This window comes from Thrips palmi, unplaced genomic scaffold (assembly GCF_012932325.1).
Source record: "Thrips palmi isolate BJ-2018 unplaced genomic scaffold, TpBJ-2018v1 HiC_scaffold_4, whole genome shotgun sequence".
Lineage (NCBI taxonomy): Eukaryota > Metazoa > Arthropoda > Insecta > Thysanoptera > Thripidae > Thrips > Thrips palmi.
Genome location: NW_023144631.1, coordinates 12,665,806 through 12,692,099, shown reverse-complemented (window position 1 = coordinate 12,692,099; position 26,294 = coordinate 12,665,806). Strand labels below are relative to the sequence as shown.

At 41.1% G+C, this 26,294-nt stretch overlaps 2 protein-coding genes and 1 long non-coding RNA gene across 3 annotated transcripts; 2 read left to right on the top strand and 1 right to left on the bottom strand.

Moving 5' to 3' along the window:
• Window positions 1–215: 215 nt before the first annotated feature.
• LOC117649380 lies at window positions 216–1,591 on the top strand. Its single transcript, XR_004587975.1, has 3 exons — window positions 216–383; window positions 547–759; window positions 1,319–1,591. It is a non-coding gene; the product is annotated as an uncharacterized LOC117649380 (long non-coding RNA).
• Window positions 1,592–9,542: 7,951 nt separating this feature from the next.
• LOC117649636 lies at window positions 9,543–10,567 on the top strand. The gene is made up of 4 exons (XM_034392542.1): window positions 9,543–9,567; window positions 9,661–9,825; window positions 9,908–9,996; window positions 10,089–10,567. The coding sequence occupies exons 1-4, from the start codon at window positions 9,543–9,545 to the stop codon at window positions 10,560–10,562; spliced, it is 753 nt and encodes a 250-aa protein (XP_034248433.1). The 3' UTR covers window positions 10,563–10,567.
• An 11,999-nt stretch (window positions 10,568–22,566) lies between these two features.
• On the bottom strand, window positions 22,567–24,491 carry LOC117649744. The gene is made up of 7 exons (XM_034392763.1): window positions 24,357–24,491; window positions 24,184–24,250; window positions 23,914–24,085; window positions 23,314–23,558; window positions 23,060–23,231; window positions 22,843–22,975; window positions 22,567–22,712 (listed from the first exon to the last, which is right to left on the bottom strand). Exons 2-7 carry the CDS (start codon window positions 24,229–24,231, stop codon window positions 22,688–22,690), a joined length of 795 nt encoding a protein of 264 aa, XP_034248654.1. The 5' UTR covers window positions 24,232–24,250; window positions 24,357–24,491; the 3' UTR covers window positions 22,567–22,687.
• Window positions 24,492–26,294: the final 1,803 nt, after the last annotated feature.

Below are 26,294 nucleotides of genomic sequence, written 5' to 3'. Positions count from 1 at the left end.
TCCCCATTCTTACACTACAACGGGAAGAAAAACACGAGCCAGTTTTCCGACATAAAAACCAAGGAAACTGTATTAACACGTACCAATATGATGTTATTTCGATGATTCTGTTTGAAACTGAGTCTCTTAGCGACCGAGTTTTACCTAGATAGCAGTTTGAAATATTCCAAATGTTATCCTCGAAAGTTGGTGAAAATAGACCTGGGTCCCTTTCTGCTCTCTCTGGCCCGGCTGGTTCTGTGCATAAATTTGATTTTTCCTGTATTTTCCTCATAATTTGTATCTGAGAGCATGGCTATTGTCGTAAAATATTCTGTTCGTGGATTTGCGAGCACCAATCAAACGCACAAGCTCAAGAACTCTCCGGAAAACCACCCGAGAAGGTAGGTGTTCGGGGTTAACCCAACGGTGTGCCGGCTCTCGTCAAAAATTCCAACTGAATCTAAACCTGTGGACATTCATGCAGTGAACTGATCATCTCACGATTTTACCAGATATCTCTATTTTCCTTTGTGAATGCTTTACTGACGTTTCTCTCTGTCTTAGGTATTACATATGGCTTCGACATGCTGCGACTCAGTGGGAATCCCAAACTTCAGAATATTCTGCAGATTGAATTACTCAAGATGGAAGTGCGTTGAGACCATTTCACCCTTGCTATGTTTTGGAAGAACACCATGCCACGTCTGATAATTAATGCAGTGTCTGATATCTTGGGAATGTGACACCCCCTCGAGCTGATGGTGGCCGACAAATTGGGTACGTTCTCTTAAATCACTTAATTTATATTTAAGTGCGCAATACTGTACTCTAAAGAATGGTTGATGAAATAAACAAACAAACAAATCAATTTCCCTTCATAATAAAATGTTACAATTCCAAGACTGTGTTTCAGCTGTTGCTTTCTATGAAATGGGGGTGTGGAGTTGTTTAGACAGGACTTTGAATCAACATTGGCGTCTGCTTTGCTGTATGCATTTAAACTGAGAATGTTACTTTCTTTGTATTGAATCCCACTATTAAAATTCATTTTAAATAGAAAGTTTAACATAGTTAAGAGCTGAACATGAAGTTCGAAAGGCAATACCTTGAAAGGCAAACCAATTGAAAGGGTTTTTTTTTAAACGCCTCCTACTCTAAGTGTTGCAACGTTATCTGTTGGTTTGGGCATTTTACATTTTTCTAAATTTAATTAACTGTGGCAAAAGGAAGAGTTATTAGGATATGATGTCACTAAAATTGTTGACATTGTCAATGATAATGTGATGGGTCCAATGTCTGAGTTGTCGTTGTCATGACTTCATATCTTTTTTCACAGGGGTCCTTCACAAGCTGCTTCAGGGTCTGCCTGCATTGAAGTGCCATATTCCAGTGTACCTGGTGTTGCTGCAGAAGAGCCTGTTGAGACAGGTTCAGTTCGAGCAGAAAATTTGATTGCAAATTATGCTGGCCAAGAAGACAGAGTCAGCACGGAGCAAGACTTTGCCCAAAATAGTACAGAAGATTTCACAGCCAAGAGTTTCGAACTGGTCAGCCCTGAAGGACGCTGGTGTTATGTGCAATTTTGTGAAATATATTTAATTTACATGAACAATTGTGTATTATTGATCTGATATCATCTTTCATTATTATTGTTATTATTCGTGGCAACCGCCTCTTGACCACCTCCCCGGGATCAGAACACCCTTTCAGGACTTGGTGCAGATTGTAAATGTATTCATTTTTCTGTTTAGTTGATTACAATTTTGTTATCGATTAAACAGAAAAATGAATACACTGACAATCTGCACCAAGTCCAGAAAGAAAACAAGAACTGAATGTGAAACCGTCTGCTAGCTACTGGATTTCGTCTGCTGAGGGCCCAAATTTTTACATTTCCAACAAAAATAACATCATGTTTTTGCAGCTTGGGAAATTTTTAGAGTATCTTTGCTTTTAATGCAGTAGCCGTCTAAAATAAATATTATGGCTTCAATGCTTCTCAAAGAGACTTTAAAAGAAACAAAAACATTGTGTTAGTTATTTTAGGTTGCCAGTACTGGGGCGACCCTCTACGTCACAGCCGATTTAAGGGGCCGTACCCATATTACGTGACCGATTTAGGGGGGGGAGGGGGTTCGGCCAAATCCTACGGACGGTCACGAGGGGGGAGGGGGGGGTTAATTCAAAAATCACGTAGTCACGAATTTTGGGAAAATTTTGATAGCAAAACACACGAGGTAGCGGCGCGGTCAGGCAACAGATATCTGTTCCTGCTGCATCCAAGCGGACCAAGTTTCCCGAAATATGACAAGTTTTAGCGGTCGTTTTATGAATTCAAAGTGGCCATTTGATGTAAAATTGCTTAAATTTTACTTCCTCTGACCTTCAGGGTTCCAAAAAAAAGACCCCTTCTGTGAGCTAATAGACTATTCTAGTCGTCGACTGAAGAACAAGAAGAACAAAACCGAAAATGAAGTGGATTAGGAGCAGGTAGCGAGCCCAGTTTAAGGGAGAAATGTTGAGAAATATGTTTCTTTCCTTTACCAATAAGTATTAGAAACAGGCCTAATAGCATATCAACGCGAGAGGATTCGGGAACCTCTAAAATTATTGCCCTCGAACGGGTGGACGGCGCCATTTCCGGTTTTGTGCGGCTTCTTGTTCTTCACTCACCAACGACTGGAATGGCTTCATCGATGATCTTTGTCTTTCTTCACATCAGGAAACATCAAATTAGACGAAAAACAGCTTTTGAGAAAATCCTACGTGACATCGGTAGGGGGAGGGGGGGGTTCGCGAAGATCCTACGGTGTGTCACGATGGGGGGGGAGGGGGTCCAAAAGTGGCCTAAAACCGGTCACGTAATATGGGTACGGCCCCTAAGGGTATAGGCCTTCTCTGAAGACTTGCCATACCCTGACCTAAACGGTTCCTGGTTTTACCAGGAACTCGCTGGAAGGAGCCGTTTTTGCCGTGCACTCACTGGTTGAGGCTTCTTTAGACGTGGATTCATCGCAGAACGCTCGGCCTGTCATGGATGAAGTCCCAAAGTGGGAGAGAGCGCCTATTGGAAAAATGCTACGAGCATGCTTCTCATAAGTGCCAAAGTGCTACGCTTCTGATCCGAGAACAAAATGGTGGCTTGTTTGTTGTGCAGAAGGAATTGGAAAAGAGCTAACTATGGGTCAAAGAGAACATAAAAGGAATGTCTTTTCACTACGTCTCCTCAGAAGAGGTGGCAGCCCATGGGTCTGCACTAATGGTAAGGTAGTACTACACTGGTAGAACTCAAGCGTACTTTTACGCCTTTCTTCAAGCGTAGTAGATCTACGCTCGGCTTCAAGCGTAGTTCTCCATTTCGCCTCTTTCCCGCCTATCTAAATGCATGGGAGAATTTCTTCTCTATGCTTGACTTCAAGCGTAAAGTCTTCAAGCGTAGTTGTATGCTTGAATGAAGCATACAACTACGCTCTAGTTTTACCAGTGTATGTTTTGTCAAAGGTTCAAGGTGGCTTGGCGCATGCGCGGAAGGGACGGTAGACGGGAAAACGATGGGTAATACTACGATTCAGTTTTACCAGTGTATTTACTATACTGATTTAATTATTAGCGACAATGTTACTGATTTTTAACACCTTTTTTGGAGGTGGTGGCCGTCCTTGAGGAAAAAACAGTCCGAAGGGATGGGTTGGGTCTCCAAGAAAGTAAGTACTTGAAGAGCTGGTTGGGTTCTTGGAGCGGTTCCACGTTGAGACCACTGCCTTGGAGGAAAGCGGAAAGTTTTATCCCGTTCGTCCATTCGCCCTGCTGGCCAAACACACTTAAGAAACGGCAATTGCCTTCGGTGCTGGACGACCTGACCGACTCTTATAACCCATTGCTTTCAGATAATCCCAAATTTGAAAGCGGTTCCCAGTACTCGGACAACGTAATTAGTGAGAGTCATCACTCACCGGACCTTGAACAAGTGCTCTTAGCTGCCAAGGTTCACTCCGAGAACGCTGTCTTCATTTTCCTTAGAAGAGGCCCAAATCTCTTCTTCTCCTCATCGGATTCATAAAGAAGGTCTTGTTGCTGAATAAGCTGCCAAAAATGCAGCTTCAAATGCAATATCAATGCCGCCTTCGGTGCTGGACGAACTGACAATATCTTATAATCCATTGCTTTCAAATAATCCTTAATTTGAAACCAGTTCCCAGTACTTGGACGACATGTTTAGTGAGAGCAATCACTCACCGGACCTTGAACAAGTGCTCTCAGCTGCAGTGCGTGACCACTGCGAGATGAAGCCAAACGACTCCTACTCCATTCTACTGCTCAGGCAACGCGCTCCCTCCTTCATAGAGGCAAAATACCTGCCCAGTCCCATGCACAAAGTATTAACCTTTCTTTGGCCGAACTACCGCCACCTAGTCATGGTGGATCCAGCAGAGAGAGAGAGAGAAGGTAAGTTCCGTAAGAGAAATTCAGTATTTGTTAAGTTTTTGTTTTGAACTGTTTTTGTTTTGCAGGTTTACGCGAAAGTTCGCAGCCTCATGGCGTAGATTGATATAACCACACAGGACAGGCAAGACGGCCAGGACGATCCAGACTTCCTAAGGAGACTCGGGCGAAGGCGCCTGCGTGATTGCCAGAAATACACTTTGCCCCTGAAAGCAGGCAACTTAAGTTACATCACCTCCCGTGATTCTCTGGATCCACCACTGAACACACTCGGCAGTGAAAAGTAACAAGGGGAGAACCGAGTACGGACGGACACGCACGGGGTACGAGCTATGCCTTCTGGAGGCTGACGCTCTAGAAAAGCCAGAGCCATTCCAGAAACTACTGAGGTACTTCAAGAATGAATGGCTCAAGAATATGCCCAGGCGCGAGCTATCGCTCTTTGATCGGACGGTTTATACCACCCGCGACATCGCCACCAACCCCTGCCGCCGAGGAGATGGAGTGGGAGCCATCGCCACGCCCACCTCTCCCGGCCAGGAAGAGGACAAGATGTCCATCGGCGAGGAGGAAATGGACGTTTACAGAGGCCACCACCAACGGACCTACGGCAGAGCATCGGGGGGCCGGAAATGCAAAGTGGCTTATTTGGTTTCTTTGTTCTCATTTAATCCTCTTATTTGGGTGTTTCTTCCTAAATTAATCCTCTTCCCCAAATGGCTTATTTGGATTTTTTTTGTTCTAAATTAATCCTCTCCTCCCCCCCCCACCACCAGGACCCATCTTTTCTGTATTAGTTTTTCATATTTTGGGATTTAAACATTTGTCGTATTGCCACTCAAGTGTCTTTTGTCGATCGCTCCGCTCCGTCGGGTTTATTACAATGGTCTAGTGGGTAGCGTGTGTGACTCAGAAGGGTGACAACCGATCACAACGGGGTTCAAATCTCCAAAACAGCTCCACACCAATTTCTCTCAGAGGCATTTGGCAGATAATCTATCCAAACCTAGTTGGTGTCGGCGTTGACTGTGGGACCATTTCTGGGAAGATCCTTGACCTGGGTACTTGTTTCCCCCACCTTGAAGAACCCGTTCACGACGGTGGGTGGTGCCCCGGTACCATGTTTCTTCAGTTCCCCGCTTGTCCACCAACAATTTGAAAAACGGCAGCTGCCAACTTCAGATACCCTGTGGGGGTTCCCCATCTAACTCACCCCTGTCACAGACCATTGTACTATTTTGCCTCTGACTCATATAATTCTTTACTGTGTCTGACATTCTAATGAGCCTTTGCTCCTTGATACTTGACTCCGGGTTTCCTGCCATTTTCCCTTGCGGCCCGTCTGGGTTGGGGGTGGTTGCCGACGCCAGTCGTACCAAATGTTTTCTGTTTAACGGTCGAACTTCTTTTGCTCTGTTCTCTGTGACTTGTTTGTTTTTTAACGTTGACTCTCTTATTGTCCCTTTTTATGTCCGTTATTGGGGCTTTATTCTCGTATAGTTTTTTGGCCTTTGATTTTGCCTTGTAATTTTAGCACCCCGTTCTTTTCAAAAACTTCCTGTAACTTTTTAAACGTTGGGCAATCTGCTTGTTTTTTTTCTTGTCGCTCCCGTTCATGATCGCCATCTTGCTCCACTGCGAGAAGAGATCACGGTAAATCCTGTACTGATTACTCCAGACTTCACCGTACTTTTTTTAACAGGGAATGCCGTCGTTTTTTTTCAGGCAATACCGTACTTTCTTTACAGGAAACGCCGTACTTTTTTTTTACAGGGAATCCCGTACATTTTTTCCCCCACAATCCCGTACTTTTTAATGTCTATCAGAAACTGCTATAATTTTGTTCAGTCGGTTGACCCTCTTTTTCCAAGTTCCTGATGTACGCAACTGCTGAAGTCGGACTCCTGGACCCCTCTTCCGACCACTCGTCGGAAAGGTCTTGACGAGACCTATTGAAAGGTGCAATAAAATTTTTCAGTCGGTCGACCCCCTTTTTCAAGATCCTGATGTGGACACTTCTTGGAAGCGGCCTTTGTTGGGACCAGATCTGGTCTTTCCTACGGCATGGACTGTACGGAAGAACGGTAACTACTGTTAAAAGACTACGGAATATTTTGTAAAACCAGTACGGTAAATACTGTAGACTGTACGGAGGATACTGGTTTTTGAAGTACGGTAAAGTTTGGCAAAAAAATTATCCAGGATTTACCGTCATTTTTTCTTAGAGTGTCGCTCGCTGTTCCTCAGAATCCTGCCTGACTTGTGGTTTCCGAAAACCTTATCATGGTTACCTCGAACTATCACCCTGACCGTGTAGTTCTGCCTCAGTGCTACCGCGGTTCTGTTATCTGCGTTGGACCTGCTGATGGTAACGTTGTTTGTCACGTAAGTATTTGCATTGTATGCATCCTTTCTCCTTTAATTCACCTTTACTTTTATTATTTTAGTTATTGTTGCCAAAGGCTTACCCTGGTTGTGCCCGGTGGGGGCTTGGATAATATAGTGTCGAAAGGGGGACCTATCCCCGACAACTGGACAATTCTGAAGTTCAACGAAGGCTCGGAACTATTCCGAGTACATCTCCTCCCTGAGCACGCATCAACACTTCCCCCTGGGCGATTCCATGCCAAACCAACGAACGCTTGGAATTTCATCTCTCCGATTTTGATGAAACTTATTTTGGGGGTAGGGGTCATCATAAAAAGACCCCCTGCCAAAGGGTTTTGCGATATCTCACCCCGTTTGGCTGTGACAAGATATCAAAGTTTTAGCTTTAGTCTAAATCATGATGTTTTCTTGAATTTCCTCTTTTCTGGCTGATTTTTTTTTTTTTCCATCGTGTTTTTTTACGTAAAAAGAGCTGGGGAACACGATGAAAACGGTTTCGAGACGATTTGGTGAAGTTTTGATGCCAAAATTTTCATTTTTCGTCATATTTTTTCGAAAAATTGCCATTCCCAAAATAGCTCATCTTCGATTTCGACCTTACTTTTACCAAATGATCTCCTAGCATAGTGGAACACAACCCTAAAAGGGTTTGGTCGGCCCGCCCATAGGATCTGAGAAATCTCAAAAAGAAATTTTGAAAAATCACCAAAATCGTGTATTTGAGGTGGTGGTGGTGGTGTGGGTTCTTGCCTGCGCTGCGCAGCCGCAGCGGGTGGAAACTCTGTTGCCAAAAACGGCATGCAAAGGTTTTTGTGCAGCTTAGATCTCGGAACCCAGAGGTGGTAGGTGAAATCCGACGTCATATTTGGAATCCTCATAAAATTTCACTCGGCGTAGGACATGTTTAGTGCCAGGGCCAAAGGAAATGGTCAGTCATTTTTCCATGAGAAAGTAAAAAAACAGGTGAAAAACGCTCTGGGACCAGGATAGAAATTTACGGTTTATCCCGAAAATTGCTATTTGGTCATGCTTAATGTGAGACAACGGTAAGGCCAATTCAAATTCTGAGTACAGATATGAATTCAGCGTGCTTTCGTGTGTGCATTCCACCTATAGGTTTCAAAGAAGGAGGGCCTGTACCCTTTAGAACACGCAGTCAACGGCAGACTGTTTTGTAATTTTATGCAATACAATCGCTGCATACCCTCTCTCAGTTTCACGGCAACGGTTCTCTGTTATTTTGGTGTGTTGACGACTCCCAGGCAGCGTAATGCACAGGAAATTTCCTCAGGATTCAGAATATGACCTCAGAATTCACCTACAAGGTCCCGTTCTCTTGCATTAAGTGTTACCACAAAACAATGCAACGTTTCGATCATGGTCCCACAGCGTTTTTTCTCCTTTTTTTCTTTTTCTCATTGCAAAATGACCGACCATTTCCTTGACCTCCCACTCCAAACATACCCTACGCCGAGTGAAATTTTATGAGGATTCCAAATATGACCTCGGATTTTACCTACCACCTCTGGGTTCCGAGATCTAAGGTGCACAAAAAAACCTTTGCATGTCTTTTTCGGCAATAGAGTTTCCACCCGCTGGCAGCCGTCTGTTCTGGTCAACATCGACTTCCCCGCTCGGCGTGCGAAGAAAAACCACCCGCCAGGAGCGCCTGTGAAGCTCGGATAGGCAACCCGCAGGCCAGAGTGCGCATGTGCGTGCGTTGGGTTGCCTACCTTCCATTACCATTACCACTAAGTGCTAGACCACACATGAGTTAACTGAACTTCACTTGAAAGGCTAGACCACAATCAATCGTGTGTACAAGTCTGTTTCTTCTGTTAAAATGGTGAACAATTCATGTTGTAGAGGCGGAAAAAAAAGGGGGGGGAGAGTTAAATTGGATAACGGTAAATACCCATTATTTACTCAATTTTAATTTTGTACGCAAATGAAAAGAAAAACAACTTATTTTTTTTCAATTTTTGGCTGAGCGATAGCGAAGCCTGTTACTCCATTGGGGTTGAAAAGTTTTTCCTGTCTGTCTGTGTGTGTGTGTGTGTCTGTCCGCACTACTCCTCCTGAACGGCTCGGCCGATCTCTGTGCCATTTTGCACACTCTTTAGGCATGTCCTTGGCTCGGCACACGCGAAAGCTCACCATCGTAGCTCAACTGGTTCAGTTTTTATAGCCGAAAAACACCTAAAAACGGCGAAAAATCGAGTTTTCTGCAGGCAGGATGCCTTCTGTCCTGAAGAAGGGGGGGGTCTGGGGGGGCGGAGCCCCCCAGCCTCGATAAGTTCAAAGGTTACAAGGGTCAAGATCATGCTATCTGTAGATGAAGCAACTCTACCTAGAAGGAAGGGGGGTCTGGGGGCGGAGCCCCCCAGCATGCAACATGTTAGAAGTAACCGACGATGGACAAGCCATTGCCTGCCGAAGGCAGGCTAGCGCCGTAGGCCAAGGTAGGTACGCCAGGCGCGGATTGGAGGAACAGGCAGCGAAACATCGCGAAGCCTGTTACGACAAGACGCGGTCTGGCGTAGACCTACCTTGTTTAGAGTTGATTACTTAGAGCCTTAGAAACCATAGAGCCTACAAAAAGAGGAAAATTGACTTTTTGACTCCCGACATTGTGGCAGCTATGCATAGAACAAAAACAACGACTCGAAATGCAAAGCACATTTTTGAGTCCACCGTAAAGAGTCACTTTCCGGAAGACCAGCAGCAGAATGTCAAGCTCAGCTATGGGACATTGTACAACACTACAAGGAAAATTACTTCTGAACTTGCTGCTGAAATAAAGGAGAATTTCAAACTCTGGGAGAAAGGGAGGCGCGTGCCTCTTAGTCGAGAGTGAAATCGGCAAGGATTTACTCCACCTGGCTTGTAGGCACCATGTATACGAGCTCGTCCTTGAGGGAGCCTTCGAGCAAGCTCTAAGTCACGCAAACAGTCCAGACATCCATCCTTTGTTCCTTAAGTTTTTAAACTTTTGGAAGCAAATTGACCAAGGTTTGCATGCTCATTCTAAAATAAATGTACAGGGTTTTAAAGAATTTCAGTACAAAATTAATTATGTTGTTTCTCGTTACAGGAAAGTTTATTACATTAGGCAGAGCAGCACTGCGGCGATTTCCGGGGAATCCCGACGAAGTTATTGAATTTTGTACTAATCAATTAAAGGTAGGCTTTAAGACCGGCAATAAAAGGTTCACGCGGCTTTTAAAAGAAACCTGTTTGTGCTGAAATTGACCATTTACTACGGCTCACTACAGGTGATTCAGCCGCGCGATGATTACAAGGAGTTTCTGCAACTTACCATCATCTTTCTCGGAGGGATTCCACCTGGAGGAATCTCATTTCGGAAGCCTGGCGCCCTCAACAAGACTCGGTGGATGGCGCGAGCCGTCTATGCACTCAAGATGTACATGTTCCAAAAGCAGTACCCTTTCACGCGTGCTGAGAAGAAAGGACTCGAGGACATCTGCATTTTTGTTTCAGCTGCTTATGTGAAATTTTGGTTTGAGTGCCCTAGTGCAACCATGGCTCCACTGAATGACCTTGAATTTTTGAAGCTGCTGAAACGCTACGAGTCCTTTACTGGCGCGTGGAGTGCCGCACTAACAAAACTGATGAGTCATCTGCGGTACCTGAGCGCCGATCTTGCTCCTCTTGCATTGTATGATAATCGAGTGCCAACTAGTGTAAAGAAGGATATGATTAAGAATAATGTCAAAGGATGGGGATGAGGACCCTCCCAAGCGGGCTCTTGTGCTCCGTGAAACAATTAATAGTGATTTGACCTTTTGTGGACAAAAATTCACTTAGTTTGTTTGAGATTCTCAATTTGTCTCAGTCATATTTAAAAGTGGACCCTGATCAATGGATTCATGATGACAAGTTTTTGAAAGATCAGGCAATAGTTAAGAATTTAAGAGTTGTTAATGACACCGCCGAAAGGGGTGTTAAACTAATTACAGAATATTGCAATATTCTTACAACTGATGATAAAGTAAGACAGTAATTGACGAGGGGGTATGCACTCTCAAAAATTGCGTACCGACTACTCCCTTATACCGTAATAGATTTTTATTACGAGGTATTACGCCTATTACAAGTATTACGCGACTATTACGCCTATTACGCGACTATTACAGGCATACTGCGTTTGAAAATCACGCGCCAAACATTCCCTGGTGACTGCTAATAACGATTACTGCAAATAGGCATGCCATGGATGAGAAGTTCAGACGAGCAGTTTTGTCCTGTTATTGTTTATCTTTGTCTTTGAAAGTTTCTGCAACATTCGATCTTCGGCTTTAATTTAAATCTGAGATATTGTTTAGCCATTTGACACCCCCAGCATACTTTTAATTTTTATTGGTTTTCTGTTTGATTGCTGAAATTCGGAGTCATCTAGATTTATAATGAGCTCACTGTTTTTTAACCTTGTGGTTTGAGAGAAAGATTTCATTAATAAATTGCGCTTACCAGTAACTGTGCTCTGACTCCAGAACACAAATTTTCTTTGGGTAAGGGTCTGTGGTGGGATGTCTCATTTTGTCTCCAAACAAAAAGCGGCAAACTTTCACATCCACTGCAAGTTACTGCTATACCTTGAATTCGCCACATATTTTGTCGATGTTTATTTTTATTTGTGGGCCAAATGTTACTGAGGAATATGACGCAAGTCCAGTTTGTACCACAGCTATCATTTATTTTCTCAATCATCATTATCTAATAATCAGTCATTCCAATTCAAAAAAGTCAGCTGAACTTTGCCTCAAACAATAAATACAGGGTAACATTACTCAACAAGTACTCAAACACCTGTTACCCACGGTAACATGTTCTCAAACTTAAAACTAGAGGAATGATATAATAGAATTATCTGATAATCAGTCGTTCTTATTCTAGAAAATTTTAAGCAAACTTTGCCTCAAATTAAATACTGGATAACAATATGCCGCTCAAACTTAAAAGTAGAGGAATAGTATTCAGTCAAACGGTAACTTCCATTTAGGAACTAAAAACATAACTTTTTAATTGGTCATTAAAATTCTTTTTCATCTTATTACTACTATTCTAGTAAATATCAAGGAGATAAAGTGGCAAATAAAATTGAGGGCATTTAAATTGGCAATAATACTTATGGGAAAATCTTCTAAAGACTAAACTCACAGCAATCAATCACAGAGTAACATTATTTTTTAAATTTTAGAATGTCTTTCAAAGTGCAAGCTGAAATCAAACGTTGGTCTCGGTCCAGTGTTGGGCGGGGTAGAGTGCAAATGTATTTATCCACACTATAATAGCCATGAACATCCATGCCAGTTTTGTGGAGTACTTTACTGTTGCCTTTCAAATAAAACCAGGAGCACATGCATCCTAGGCCTCTTGAATTTTGCTCTGGAGCTTTGGTTGGAGCAGAAAGTTTGGAATACTCCTGCTTTTTGAGGGATGCACCAGAAAGATAACTAAAAGCCAGTATTCTCCCTATAGCAATGCTGTTTTCTTCTTTAAAGGCACACCAGTCTCCAACATGAACTTCCTCTTCTGCTGCAGGTGCACTTGCTTTTCTGCTTCCCGTTGGTGAAAGAGAGTGATGAATAGGCCCAGCCATTACTCGACTTAACCGGTCAGAGCTCAACTTTGTGTCCCCACTGCTGAGCATCCAGCACAAAGTAGACTTCCTAATAATATTTGGATTTCCAAACCCATCACCTACCAAAACAAAAGGGCTTTTGTCAGTCAGGGGCACATTATTATATTTCTTGACACCCAGTGCACCAGAAGAAACTATGAATAAATCTTCTAAGACTTCATGGGTGCTTTCTTCCTGCTTTTCTAGGTCCGCTGCAGTAAATGTTTCATCAGTATCGCTATCCACATCCATCAGCTCATGGTCAATGTATGCTTCATTATCATCATCATCATCATCATCATCAATAAGTTCACTCTCAGCTTCAGCTCTTGTCTTTAAATGGGTTTGTGGAATTACCAGTCTTGAGTTACGATGGATGAGATGGAATTTTTTTGCCAAGTCCATGCCTTCTTGGATGGCAACGGAGACTGCTGCTTCTATCTCAAAATCCTCAGGCAAGCAAATGGGAACATGAGGAGCCTCTTCACTTAAAACAGCTGCTTTAAAATGTCTGGGAAAAGAAAACATTTTGGACAGATTAACATAAGTAGAAGATAGCAAGTCCAGTCTTCGAAAGTGATACTGCAAGTCAAGAATAGAAAATGCAGATGCACCACACTTTGAAGCAAGAGCTGAGCGCAGAATGCGAAAGATTTTTTCATCCTCTTGACTGGACAATTTCCATGGCTGGAACAATGAGTGCTCTTCCCCATCTCTCAATAGTATAATAATTTGAATCAAGCAATGCGCATTTATTTCAATGCATGTATAAGCATTGGAGCTTATAAAATTATTTTTCACAGTGTAGTCTCCGCCGGAATCCAGAATGTACTTTCTCCATAGGCGGAGAAAAATAACCCACTTCCAAATTAACTTGATTCTTTGAAGTGGTGTTAACTCAGGTTTAGTGAATGAGTCGTTGATTTCTCTGATCATATCTAAATAAGTTGCTGTGCCTTCACTGTCAGGAATTTTGGCACGCAACAGAAATGTTACTTTCTCATCAGTTATCTTTTGCACTGCTCTGTAATTCATTTTATCTTTCGGATTAATGTGTAGTTCTGTTAGCTCATGCTGGTCCTTGCTTACAGTTTTTATCAGTTCCACAAGGTGCCCTCTGCTCGCAATGTAGTCCCCAAGTGGCAAAATAATGGAAGCCTTCAAGAAGCGATGATTCAACTTTGCAGAAATGTGGATATGGTCTTGAAAGTAGACAACTTTTACTTTCTTCTTGGCACTGAACCAAGGCCAATCAGGAAGACTAGGTGATATCACATTTTGATACATAGTTGAGAGCAGTCTAGTATCACCATCTGATGCAAAGCTAATAACTTGAATACCTGAAAAAAAAAGGATAATTAAGATAGTGATTTGTTGTTTAACTGTAACAAATTTTTGAAGAAATCTATAAGTTTTAAAAATAAAATTGAATATAAGTACCTTCTTTGTGGAGTGCTTCTTGAGTCCATGCTAGTCTGCTTTTAACATCTGACGCCTTAAATTTGTTGTTAGTCCCATACAAACTTAGGCAGAATGAAGGGGCACCTTGCTTCAAAGGGACTGCCATTATGCAATAGGCATACCTGCTTGTGTCATATTTTTCAAAGTATTCAGCAATTTTAGAAGCACTGGTTGCTGGGAAACTTCCAATAATGGGAAGACCATTTGAATCTAGTGGTAATGTTGGTCCAACAATTTGATTACTGGCAGAGTCATATTGTATCCGTCCAGTGACTACAGTAGCATCTTCGCACAGATGGACTGTCAGGGGGCATTCATGAAGAATCAAAAACTGCTTTAGCTGCTTGATACGGAAGACACCTTCAACAAATTTGTCATTGCAGTAAATTTTTCTTCTGATGGTTGTTATGGAAGGAAATGGGAAATTTTGCTTGCACTCTGAGAAAAAATGACGGTAAATCCTGGATAATTTTTTTGCCAAACTTTACCGTACTTCAAAAACCAGTATCCACCGTACAGTCTACAGTATTTACCGTACTTGTTTTACAAATTATTCCGTAGTTTTTTAACAGAAGTTACCGTTCTTTCGTAGAGTCCATGCCGTAGGAAGGACTAGATCTGGTCCCAACAAAGGCCGCTCCCAAGATTTGTCCACATCAGTATCTTGAAAAAAGGGGGTCGACCGACTGAAAAATTTTATTGCACCTTTCGATAGGTCTCGTCAAGACCTTTTCAACGAGTGGTCGGAAGGGGGGTCCAGGAGTCCGACTTCAGCAGTTACGTACATCAGGATCTTAAAAAACAAGGGTCGACCGACTGAAAAAAATTATAGCAGTCTTTGATAGGTATTAAAAGTACGGGATTGCCGGGTAAAAAAGTACGGGATTCCCTGTAAAAAAAGTACGGCGTTGCCTGTAAAATAAGTACGGTATTGCCTGTAAAAAGACGACGGTATTGCCTGTTAAAAAAAGTACGGTGAAGTCTGGAGTAATCAGTACAGGATTTACCGTGATCTTTTCTCGCAGTGTGTAGCATAACACCTCATAAAGTGCTAGGCCTCCAAGAGAGTAAATAAGAAAGGCAAGCTCTTTTACCACCTCATGAAAGCGCCAACCACCAGGTTTCTTACCCGCATTGCTCTTTGCACACTCTAGAAGCAAATTTAGCATACCAAATTCAGTAGGTGGTGAATCCATCTTTAAAACATTACTCATTTGGGCAGCAAGTTTTTCTTTCAGTTCAATGTTTTCTTTCAAAATTATTTCCATCTCATTTAAAATTGGGAAGAAATCAGTGATTTTGAGGCTACATTCAGCTGCTTCATTCAATTTGCTCCTTGTTCTTTCTTGGCGGCTTTGACAGATGCGAATGTTTTCTGTCTTTGGACGAAGAAAATTTTCCGCCTCACCATTTTCTTCGCCTATTGAAAATTTTGACTTTGGCTCATATTAGTATTCTCATTAGTATTCTCATTAGTATTATCATTAGTATTATCATTAGTATTCTCATTAGTATTATCATTAGTATTATCATTAGTACCATCATCATCTTGAATTTCTATAGTTGTGTTACTCTCTGCACTCTTCTCCTTAGCGTGGGTTCCACTTGAATCTCCTGAATCTAAACCTTCATCGTCTGGATTTTCTTCTTCCCAGAGAGTATGTAGTCTCCTCCTCTTTGCCGTCCCTCCAGATGGGCGAAGAGGGATAAGATTCTTACTTGAAGGCGAAGTCGTTGAGGAAGAAGCTCTCGAAATATAACTAAGGAGTGACGAGGGCCTCTTATTTCCACTCTGTTCAGCGGGCACATGTGTCCTTAGGTGGGAATAATAGTTAGAGGTGTTCCACCTGCAAAAACAAAATGTTCACGCATGAATGAAAAGATATAATTTGTACAAGTATCATTCCCACAAGATATTCACTGGTCCTTTAGAAAAACTGGCGCAAGTCCACAGAGGAAAAATTTTCTTTGGCAATGGTTTGGGCCGCTAGTGTGAAGCAAAGACTTTCAATGCATACCCAACTTTGTCCCCATACATAAAGCAGGTATCTCCATGCATTGTGTGTGGTCCCATTTCATATGTTAACAATTGAAAAAAAAAAAGCAACTTTGAAGGAATGCATGTTTAAACCACACTTTTAAAAGAAGTAATTTTCTGTTTGTGATTGCTTGCAATTGAAATGGGACAACACAGAATGCACGCAGAGTCACCTTTGTGCTTGAAAAGATTTGGAGTAGCCTGGCCCTGCAGTCACCGCTAATTTCTAGCTGCGCAAACTGTTCAGTCCAAATAAAGTTCTTCCCTGCACTCCTCCGCCTCTTCAAGTGCCAGTGAAATAAAGCCATAACCAAACCCTAATGTGGCAACTAGAATGACAGTGTGCAAAAATCACTATAACATACCTGGTTTTATTTCTTGAAATTCTAGTCGCCTTTGAGCAGATTGGGCACGGGCTTGATGCCACATAATAACCCAATCCATCTTGAGCAACTTTGGATTGGATATTGAATTCTCCTTCAAAATTCTCCTTCAGGTATGCATTAATACTTATGTCAAGTTTGGAGCCAAGTTCAACAGCACGAGCAGAACTACTTTGTCCTGTGCTTTGAATGGATACCGAAGTAGACTTCAATTTACTTTTACTAGGAGCAACTTGTTGATCAAATAGGAAACGACGATTGCTCTGCTGAGTTACAAGTTTCTTGGCAGTCCTCTGAATCATATCTAAAGTTTTAGCTTGGCCTCCAACAAAAGTAAACAAATCAGGGTTGTTTTTAAAGACTCCATAATATTTTTCTCGCTCATCTTCCTTGATTAAACGGTGGAATGTATCCTTCATGAATGAAATTAAAGTGTCTTCATCACCTTTGGAGAACTTGGCAAGTACATTTAAATTGTCAAATTTGCTAGCTTTTAGAATTTCTTTCAGTTCAGGGTCGATGATCACCCCATTACTAGCAAATACCTCCCACATAGGTTCACCACTCATTGCTACCTGTGACAAATTAAAACGTTTGATTCCAAGTCAGAATAATGTAAAAGGAAAACCTGTGAGAAATATTTACTCACATGTGTATGCTCTGCTGCAGAGCCGGGTGGCTGGGACTCTGAGGGCTTTGCAGTCTTGGTTGCCTCTGCAGTGTCTGTTGGCTCTCCAGGATCTGTGGGCTCTCTAGGATCTGTGGGCTCCTCGGCCGACGACATCTTCCGTTTAGACTTTTTTCGTGAACCTAGAAACCAGCGGTAAAATCAAGTCAAGGAGAGACCCTTTTCACACACCGCGTTGTTATTTCACAAAATAATTCCTCATTCGACAGAAAAGGCATCAGCACCAAGAGGTTAGGCACATAAGCAAATGGAAAGCAAATGGACTCTTTTATGAACATCAAAAACGTGTTCTTTCCTGAATCGTATCACACATAGATAAGACTTTTAAGATTCAAAGATATAGATTCACTCGAAAAATCAGATACCTACAAATCAAAACGGTGTATTCAAAAGTACTCGTCCGGCAGTTCCCGCGCGCTCTGCGTCTTCGCCTCACCTTCCCCTCCACCACCACAACCACGCCGCTACCCACCCCACACCCGGCCCCCCTCCTCTGTCCCCCTCTCTCGCGCAGGGAAGGACAGCAGCCGAGAGCGGGGTATCTCCAAAACGGCAATACTCAGTCATTCGGTGCGTCTATTACGCGGCTATTACGCGGCTATTACGCGGCTATTACGCGCTATTACGCGGACATTACGCCTATTACGCTCATATTACGTCCATTACAGTAGTAATACACCTATTACGTAATATTACAGGTATTACGCGAGTATTACACCGCTATTACTGGACAGGTGTACCGACTATTACGCGAGTGCATACCCCCTCGGTAATTGATGTTAGTGGTGGCTGCAGATAGACAGGCCCACAAAAAAGTTTGATGACTTTTAGAATTTTCAAATTGTAAACGGAATTTCATCTTGAAATAAATCTTGAAACTGTGGAGCCGTCGAAATTTCCCTTATATTGCCCCTAGCAGAGGTCAATTTTGAAAATGTGACAATTTTTAAAATCAAACATCGTAGACCTATGTTTTTTGACATTCTGAGTCGAAAAGGTCTTAAGGGTCATAGTCGATTTCGGTCTCCTAACTGGGTATTCGGCACCTTTTACGTAAATCCAGTAAACTTCGAGGCCGCTGCGCTACCCCTAAATACTGTTCGAATTCGCTCAAATTTTGGCAGAGGGGTTCTTTTGTGGATCATCACCGGAAACCGAGCGCTCTCGGTCGGTACTATATACACTTGCGGAAAATTTGATCACCCTACGGCTGCGCAGCGCAGGCAAGAACCCACACCACCACCACCACCACCTCAAATACTCAATTTTGGTGATTTTTCAAAATTTCTTTTTGCGATTTCTCAGATCCTATGGGCGGGCCGACCAAACCCTTTTAGGGTTTTGTTCCACTATGCTAGGAGATCATTTGGTAAAAGTAAGGTCGAAATCGAAGATGAGCTATTTTGGGAATGGCAATTTTTCGAAAAAATATGACGAAAAATGAAAATTTTGGCATCAAAACTTCACCAAATCGTCTCGAAACCGTTTTCATCGTGTTCCCCAGATCTTTTTACGTAAAAAAACACGATGAAAAAAAATAAAAAAAAAATCAGCCAGAAAAGAGGAAATTCAAGAAAACATCATGATTTAGACTAAAGCTAAAACTTTGATATCTTGTCACAGCCAAACGGGGTGAGATATCGCAAAACCCTTTGGCAGGGGGTCTTTTTATGATGACCCCTACCCCCAAAATAAGTTTCATCAAAATCGGAGAGATGAAATTCCAAGCGTTCGTTGGTTTGGCATGGAATCGCCCCCCCTGCATTCTTCTGGTGTCGGTAGGTTTTATTTCTTCCTTTCCTTCGTCTTTTTTTTTAATTTTTTTTTTTTATTTTAGGTTTTATGGATTGAATCCTTTCTGTGCAGGCCCCTTTTCACTGCAACTAGTAGACTTTAGTCAAATCTGTCTAGCCCGTGGTGGGAGGCTCAATCTTCCTCATGGGAGTATTTTCGTCCCCTCCGTTCACACCGAGAAAAGAGTAAATTTGAATCAGCTATACAATAGTTAATTCAAGTATATTTTATACTGGGAAATTCGCCGAGGCTCCAGCACTTGATTTAAGTATACTTTATACTAGATTTAATTTTAAAATTTTCAATTGCATCAAGTTTAATTATACTAGAATTGGGTCAAAATTGTAATAAAATGAACTATTAGCAACTCAATTCAGTACTAATGGAAAGTTGGAGTAACTCATACAGACTTCCCTCAATTTCAAAAATGGTTTGAGTTGACTGTAGTGTACTCTGAAAGCAGCACTTACTTTCTTAATCAGATCTGAAAGTCTAGGGTGTGCCAAACAGAGAAATAAGAGGAGACCAAATTTTGAAAAGGATTACACTTTTTTAATTGCTTAGTAGTAAAAGAGTTGAGATCAACAAAAGTTATTATAGATCACATGAAAATACAGTAGAAACTAGTTAACATGAATGTAATTACACATAAAAGAATAGGAATATCATAGCTTAAGCATAATAAAAGTTGCCATAAATCATATGGAATTAAAATTAAATTTTAACATATTATAATAATAATAAATAAATGAGGATATCAAGACCACTGCTTTAAATAGCGTTCCTAAGCATAACATAAAAATTACCATCAAAGAACAGTCTTTTGTGAGCAGGCGTATGAGAAACAAGATTCTTTTGCGGCACTATGGCCCAGCAATCCCAACTTTCATAATCTTTGACCTGGTACGAGTGTAAGTGGGTAATGAATCCTAGAGTTAGAAGGCGCTTCAGAACAAAAATCACTTCTTTACTGTCTGTTATTGCAATTTGGTTGATAACTCCAAACTGAGGAAAGAAATCGTTCATTGCATCAACAACTACCATGTCAGGCCTGTACTCTGTACCATTCACTTTAACCCACTTGACAAGATTCCACATATCATCAGGTTTTACAGAAGATAGGTTGGAGAAGTTAACAAACTGATCTAGAGACATGACAGATACTCGCTCAGAATAAGATGAATACTCCAGCCGTTCTACAAGACCTTTCTTACTGAGAAAGCGTTGGCACATTTTAAGACTACTTTTTACAGCTAGTGTGAACGGAATGTTGACTCTGGAGCTAGTGACATGAGCAGCCTGCCTTAACTCCTTGTACTTAGACTCTGAGCGCATGACCCATATTGGCTTCAAAGGGCCGACTTTGGAGATGACTCTTCCAAAGTGCAAACCCATGTGATACTTAGGTTTTAAATTCTTTTTTGACAAAGCTTTGTACTGACTATGGTGCTCTGAAATCTGAAGGTTTAAGTATGGAATGTTGGAACGTGCAAAAGTAGGACCCAGCAACAAATCAACTAATTCTCTGAGTGACAGATAGAATTTCCAAACCTTATGCTCCTTCTCTACTTTGTGACCTACCATCAGGGGGAAAAAGCGAATTAAACAGAGCATTTCTGAGGCAGAAAAACCAAGTGTTTCCTTTTCCATGATACGCTCCTTACATATGAGCGGTGGTTTGTTTCCAAACTCCTGATTACCATAATAGAACCCCTGGACAAGATCGTTCAATTCCTCCCAGCCCACCCATCCCTTTTCACACATGTAAGAAATAATGAAACACATATCATAATCTGCCATTCCCTCTAAGAGATCGTGCATTATATCACAGTATAAGTTATTGGTGACCTTGAAACTCTTAAGATCATCCCAAATGCACTTAGTTTTTACACCTGTAAAAGTTGGATCATTCATACGTTCATACCGTTCATGTGCAACTTGAGTGCGAATGAGATTTTCTCTTTCAGTAATATCATCATAGGCTACTTCCCGGTGAACTTTGCAAATCCTACAGAAATAATTTGCAGTGAAGCATTCAACAAAGCCTAAGATGGTGTTTAGCCCAAGATTGTCACCTGTTATCAAACATAAACCAAAGTAAATTTGCTTCACTTCATTATTGATAGCTACTTCAATGCCTTTGTCTTCTAAATATTTTAACTCCTTTAATACTGGGCCAAACACCTCCTCTAGGCCAAAACCTTTGTCCGAACTATGGAAGAGTAGTACAAGGAAAATGTTTTCAAGAACGGATTGGAATTTAGGGGGCAGACAAGCCAAGCTGAAATGACATGCCCCAAGTTTGTGGACAACTGCGTGGCTACCAAGATCTTTGTTAGTCTCAAAATCGTCAAAACTCATGTTCAAAGGCATCACCAGCTTGTCCCCAAACTTGGGCTTGATGTCATCTCTCCATAACGTTCCTTGTACTACATTTTCCATAATATCGGATTCTTTCTCCAAATCATTCAGATAGTATTTGATCTAGAACACCGGGAAGCTCCAGGAAACATTTCAAAACTTTGCGTGGAGAAATAAAAGAACCAGTGAGAACACTGGCTCAAGAACAATCTGGCCTCTCACATTTGAGCAGTCCCAACAGGGTATGTTTTAGGGTCTATGTATGCTTCCTGTTTTCTAAACACATTGAACCGTTTCCATTCAGTGTCCATATCATCAAACATCCCTCTCATTACATCAAACATACATCTTATGCTACCATTTTCATTTGATCCAGCTGATTGCAATGCATTCATGACATTTCCTTCTAGAAGATCAAAGAAAGAGCCACAAAATAGCTCCTTCATTTCTTGTATTACTTCTTGTACATGGCTTCTAGTTACAGCATCTTTACTATAAAGGTTAGCAACAGCAGTGATAACAGCATTGTTGACAGCATTAAAAAAATTCAGTATTTGATCACTATTTTCCGAAGGAGTGGCTTCTGGATTTATCATACTTGAACTTTCCTCGTTATCATCATCAATGACACTAAAACTTTCGGAACCATTATTGAAATCAACTGAATCAGGGTTTTACTGTCTTTACAGGTTTTGAAGAATCAGCATTGCATTTATGAGTCTTCAAATGTTTGCTATATCTGTATATATAGTCAAATTTTCTAATACAGCCTTCAAAAGTACAAGGAAACTCTGACAGCTCTAAGCTCGAATGAAGTACTTTAATGTGACAAATAAGACTATCAGGTGCTGAAAAAGATTTACTGCAGAGGAAGCATCGAAATGGTAAGGGCTTCATTGTGAACATTCAGTTAGAAATAAACTTGAGTTACTACAAATAATAAATGACTAGCTTGAGTCAGAAGGAACAAATATTTCAGTACTCAACGAAAAGTGCACTGTATGACTAGCCCGAGTCAGAAGGAATATATAATGCAGTACTTAACTTAAATTGCACTCATGACTAGCTAGAGCAAAAATGAATAAATATTACAGTACTTCACTTAAATTCTGAACACTAGTTATAAAGTAAAATTTCAAAAAAAAAATGCAGAGAAAATTGACATTGCAAACTGACATATAAAGAAGAACCAATTCACATAGCACTTAGCTTGGCAATGAATGAAGTTGTTGCCAATGGTACCACACCATCAAGTACTGGATTAGGTTTGATTTTATACAAATATAAATGAATGAAATGCCACAGATGGTTAGCTTCCATAGGATAACTAGCACAGAGTGTGTGAAATACTTTAAAACAGATATCAAGACACTTGATCACCTTGTAGAGAATATTATCAACAACTACATATGTTGCAATAATATCAGAGCGTTTGGGTCCCAGGAAAATCATGTAAGGTTGTTGCGTGGCATTCAGTTTAACCATCCTCTCTTTCCGTCTTGCAATCAGAGGTTCAAGATCAGCTCCCACCTGGACAGAAAACCAATAAAATAATATTACTTAATTGAAAGGAAGTAAAATTCAATGAGTGATTTATGTTTGCCAAAGAAGTAAGTCTTTGAAATAAAAATCAACAAATACAAATTGGGAGTTAACTTACAGTTGTGTATGATATAAAGGCATCACGAGACTCAGGAGTGCTGGGTTTGTATGTTGTTTTTTTCCAACTGTTACCCTGGCAGTAGGTGGGCAGAGGGAAGGAAGGATTTGTAATAACAAGGCATCCTTGTTGTCTAAAAAGAAATGCAAAGCAGTTAATTTCTAAACTACACAGGCATAAAATGTTCTAGAAGAATTGAATAGATAATAAAACTTACTGTCATCAAGATCAGATTCATCAGTCTTCAAAATACTGACTAATTCCTTTCCTACTTGATCTTCAATACGACTGTTCAATGCTAATTGTTCAATCTTTGACAAGAAGTTGGACCACTCAGACAGAAGGTTTCCTGATTCCTCCTCGTACAAATGCTTGAAGTCCAATTCCAGCTAAGAAAACAACAATAATTAATGATATTAAAATTTGGGTCACACACAATAATATGATAAAAACGCACAGTTTTAAACTCACCAATTTGTGGGCTTGAGGGTGCCTCAAAACCTTATAGTCATTAATGTAGTCTTGGACAGTGTCTGCAGGCTGGTTCTCTCTATCCTTCTTCTTTCCTTTACCTTTCTGCTTTTCTTTTTTGGCAGCTGTGTTGAGCTTCTGAAGCCGGAACTCTGCTGTCTTTTCCCAGTTTCTCTCTACTTCAGAAGTGACTTCTCGAGCTCTCTTTAGAATTTGAACCAAGCCTTCAATCTCAGTTGATGGATCTAAAAACAAAACAAGGAAATTAAAATTAACCATAGATGCTTAGCCAACCCAACCTTCATCAATTATTTTCCCCATAATTTTAAAGTACTTTGCAAGTCTCACAAAGGAATGAAAAAACCTGCCTAACATCTGGTAACCTCATATGGCAATCTGTAGAAGCAAAGCATTGTGATGTTCCTTTGCCTCTTTAAATCTGTTAGTGCCGCATGAAGTTGCCAGATTCAGCCACTTTCATTTCATGGTAATGCTCATACAAAAATACTTGAAGGCCAAAGTGAAAACGATCAGTGAAAAACAATGAGCTGAATATAAAAGCACATAGAATTAAATAAGAAAGGTAGAGATTAAACATACTGTCTACTTCTTCAGATTCAAAGCTGTCATCCAAAACCTTTCTGCGCCGTCGAGGTTGTATCACCTTTTTACTGATGAGTTTAGATATTTCATTTCTTACTCGGTAAAACAGCATACCTCTTGCAAGCGCTTGGGTGCGATCACTTTCTTGTGGAGCCTGATAAATAAGATTCTGAAAAGACAGAAAAAAAAATTAAAGATAGGGTTGAAAATGTGTGACAAATACTAAACTTGCTATCGTGCCATGGTGAATGATGAGAGCAGGCTTACCAAAGGTTCGTTTGGAAACAGCACACCAATTTTTTCTCGAATGATCATAAAATCATCTGGAGTAGGACTGCAAAGCAAAGTCAAACAAAAGTTTAATAATAATAATAATAATAATAACAATGATAATGAATAGTAGCATTCAAATCAAATATAGTAGCTCTCCTGATACAAACCTTGAAGTTTCTGCTAAAATATAATCACCCAAAACTTGTATCAAGTATTTTCGGTTCTGTGCTTAGAATGCCATTCTTGTTCCCCACTAAAATACTCGATCTTTTTTGAGTGGCTTGAAGGTAGGCAAGCAGATCCTGCAAACCAAAAAAAAACATAGGTAAACAATCTTCACATTTACATAAAAATGAACAAAAATGAAACAATTTGGCATTTACTTACAAAGTCTTTGAATTTGTTCCTGGTGATTATGGACTTTAAACGAGGAGGAACTGACTTCGAAGTAGACGCGCCACTAGCCTTATCACCGTTCTTCTCTGGGCTCGTTGTCTCTGCTCCGCTTTCAGCATTAGAGTTCTGACTATCACCTTCAGTTGATTTACTGGAAGTGGGGTTGTTGGCCTTCGAGTCCCTCTTACTATTCCCCTGCTGACCATTTGTCTTCGGCTTTTTGCTTAGAGGTTCATTCTCTGAATCGGAACCATCACAACGATCCTGCAACAAAAGTAAATAAATAAATATTACAAGTATTTGTTAGAGCAGACGCAGATGCAAATACAAAAAAAGCAAACATGAAGATCAAAGTAAGCGAATAAATCAAAATGAGAGGGAGGGAAACCTTTGTGTTTAAAAACTGGTCAGTGTCAAAGTCAGATGCCCCTTGCCGCTGCTGATTCTCCTTAGGACTCAAACATTCTTTCTGCCAGGGAGATTAAAAGATATGAGAAGTGACACAAAAGTACAGTGACTTTATGGAAGGATGCGTCAGGTAAACTTACAGCACTATCAGCATTGTGTGCTCGTTTATATTCAAATATTTTGTTGACGAGTCTCAATCTGTCACCTGCATCCAAGACATAGTCTCGCAATTTAGTGAGGTTCAAAGTTAAGAACTCATGAAGTTCAATTCCAGCATCTGACAAAACAAATGGAATGTTACAAAATTTCTGATAAAAATGGAGTCGGGCACCGGCAGGGTCTGCTCCTAGCTAAGGCCAAGGCCTACCGAAGGCCTAACTAACCTCACTTTGGAGACAAACAAATGGACACGTTAAGAACCCCGAATTGAATCATTCTTTGAAATGCGTTTGATCAACCGAACGAGGAAAAATAAAAGGGCTGCAGGCAGTAAACAAGCCCGTACTTACTCAGGAAAGAGAGTTGGATCTCCTCCGAGAACTTCCACTCAATCAGTAGTTCCACAACATTTGAGATTTCAAACGCGTCCTCCATATCAACGCTACTCATGATGTGAGAGATCACTGGATCACTGACAGTATTCAGACGAATTTGCGCACTGGACTTCGGACACTCGGACTTCGCGTAATTCACCTGCGAAAGTGTGCGGTACTCCGGTCTCGTAAGCCGCGAAGGGACGCCTCACCGCATTCAACAACAAGAAACGCTACGCGCGCCATCTGTCGGCCAAAGGCTGCACTACGATTCTAGTATAGTACATTAGACCCAAGCATAACATTAAGTTGACTTCCCTCGGGGAGGGGAGGGAGGGGAGAGGGAAGGTGTGGTGTTGAGGACACTTGTACAAATTATAAGGATAATAATGGGGTCCCAAACTTCGAGAGTGAGTGAGGAATCGGGCATTAGCATGGATCCAGATGAAACCTGGTACCTGGAAGGAGAAGTCCAGTTGTTGGAAAAAAAAAGAAAAGCACAAGAACAAGTCTCTATGTTCATGAGGAACCCGGTGTTTGCAGAAAAAAAAATGTGAGTGTGATTGATTATAACCTTGAAACCTTCCACATTTTAAATCCCTTGTGGGTCATCTTATTTATTTGAACAATTATTTAATAGGCCCAACTCCCTTTTGTCATAACTCTTTTTTATTTAAATGCAGCATTTACAATTTGAGTATCTTAAATTTGTTTGGTGTGTTTCCCAGTGACGATCCACCTCCGGCTTACTTATTCAGCTTCTTCAGT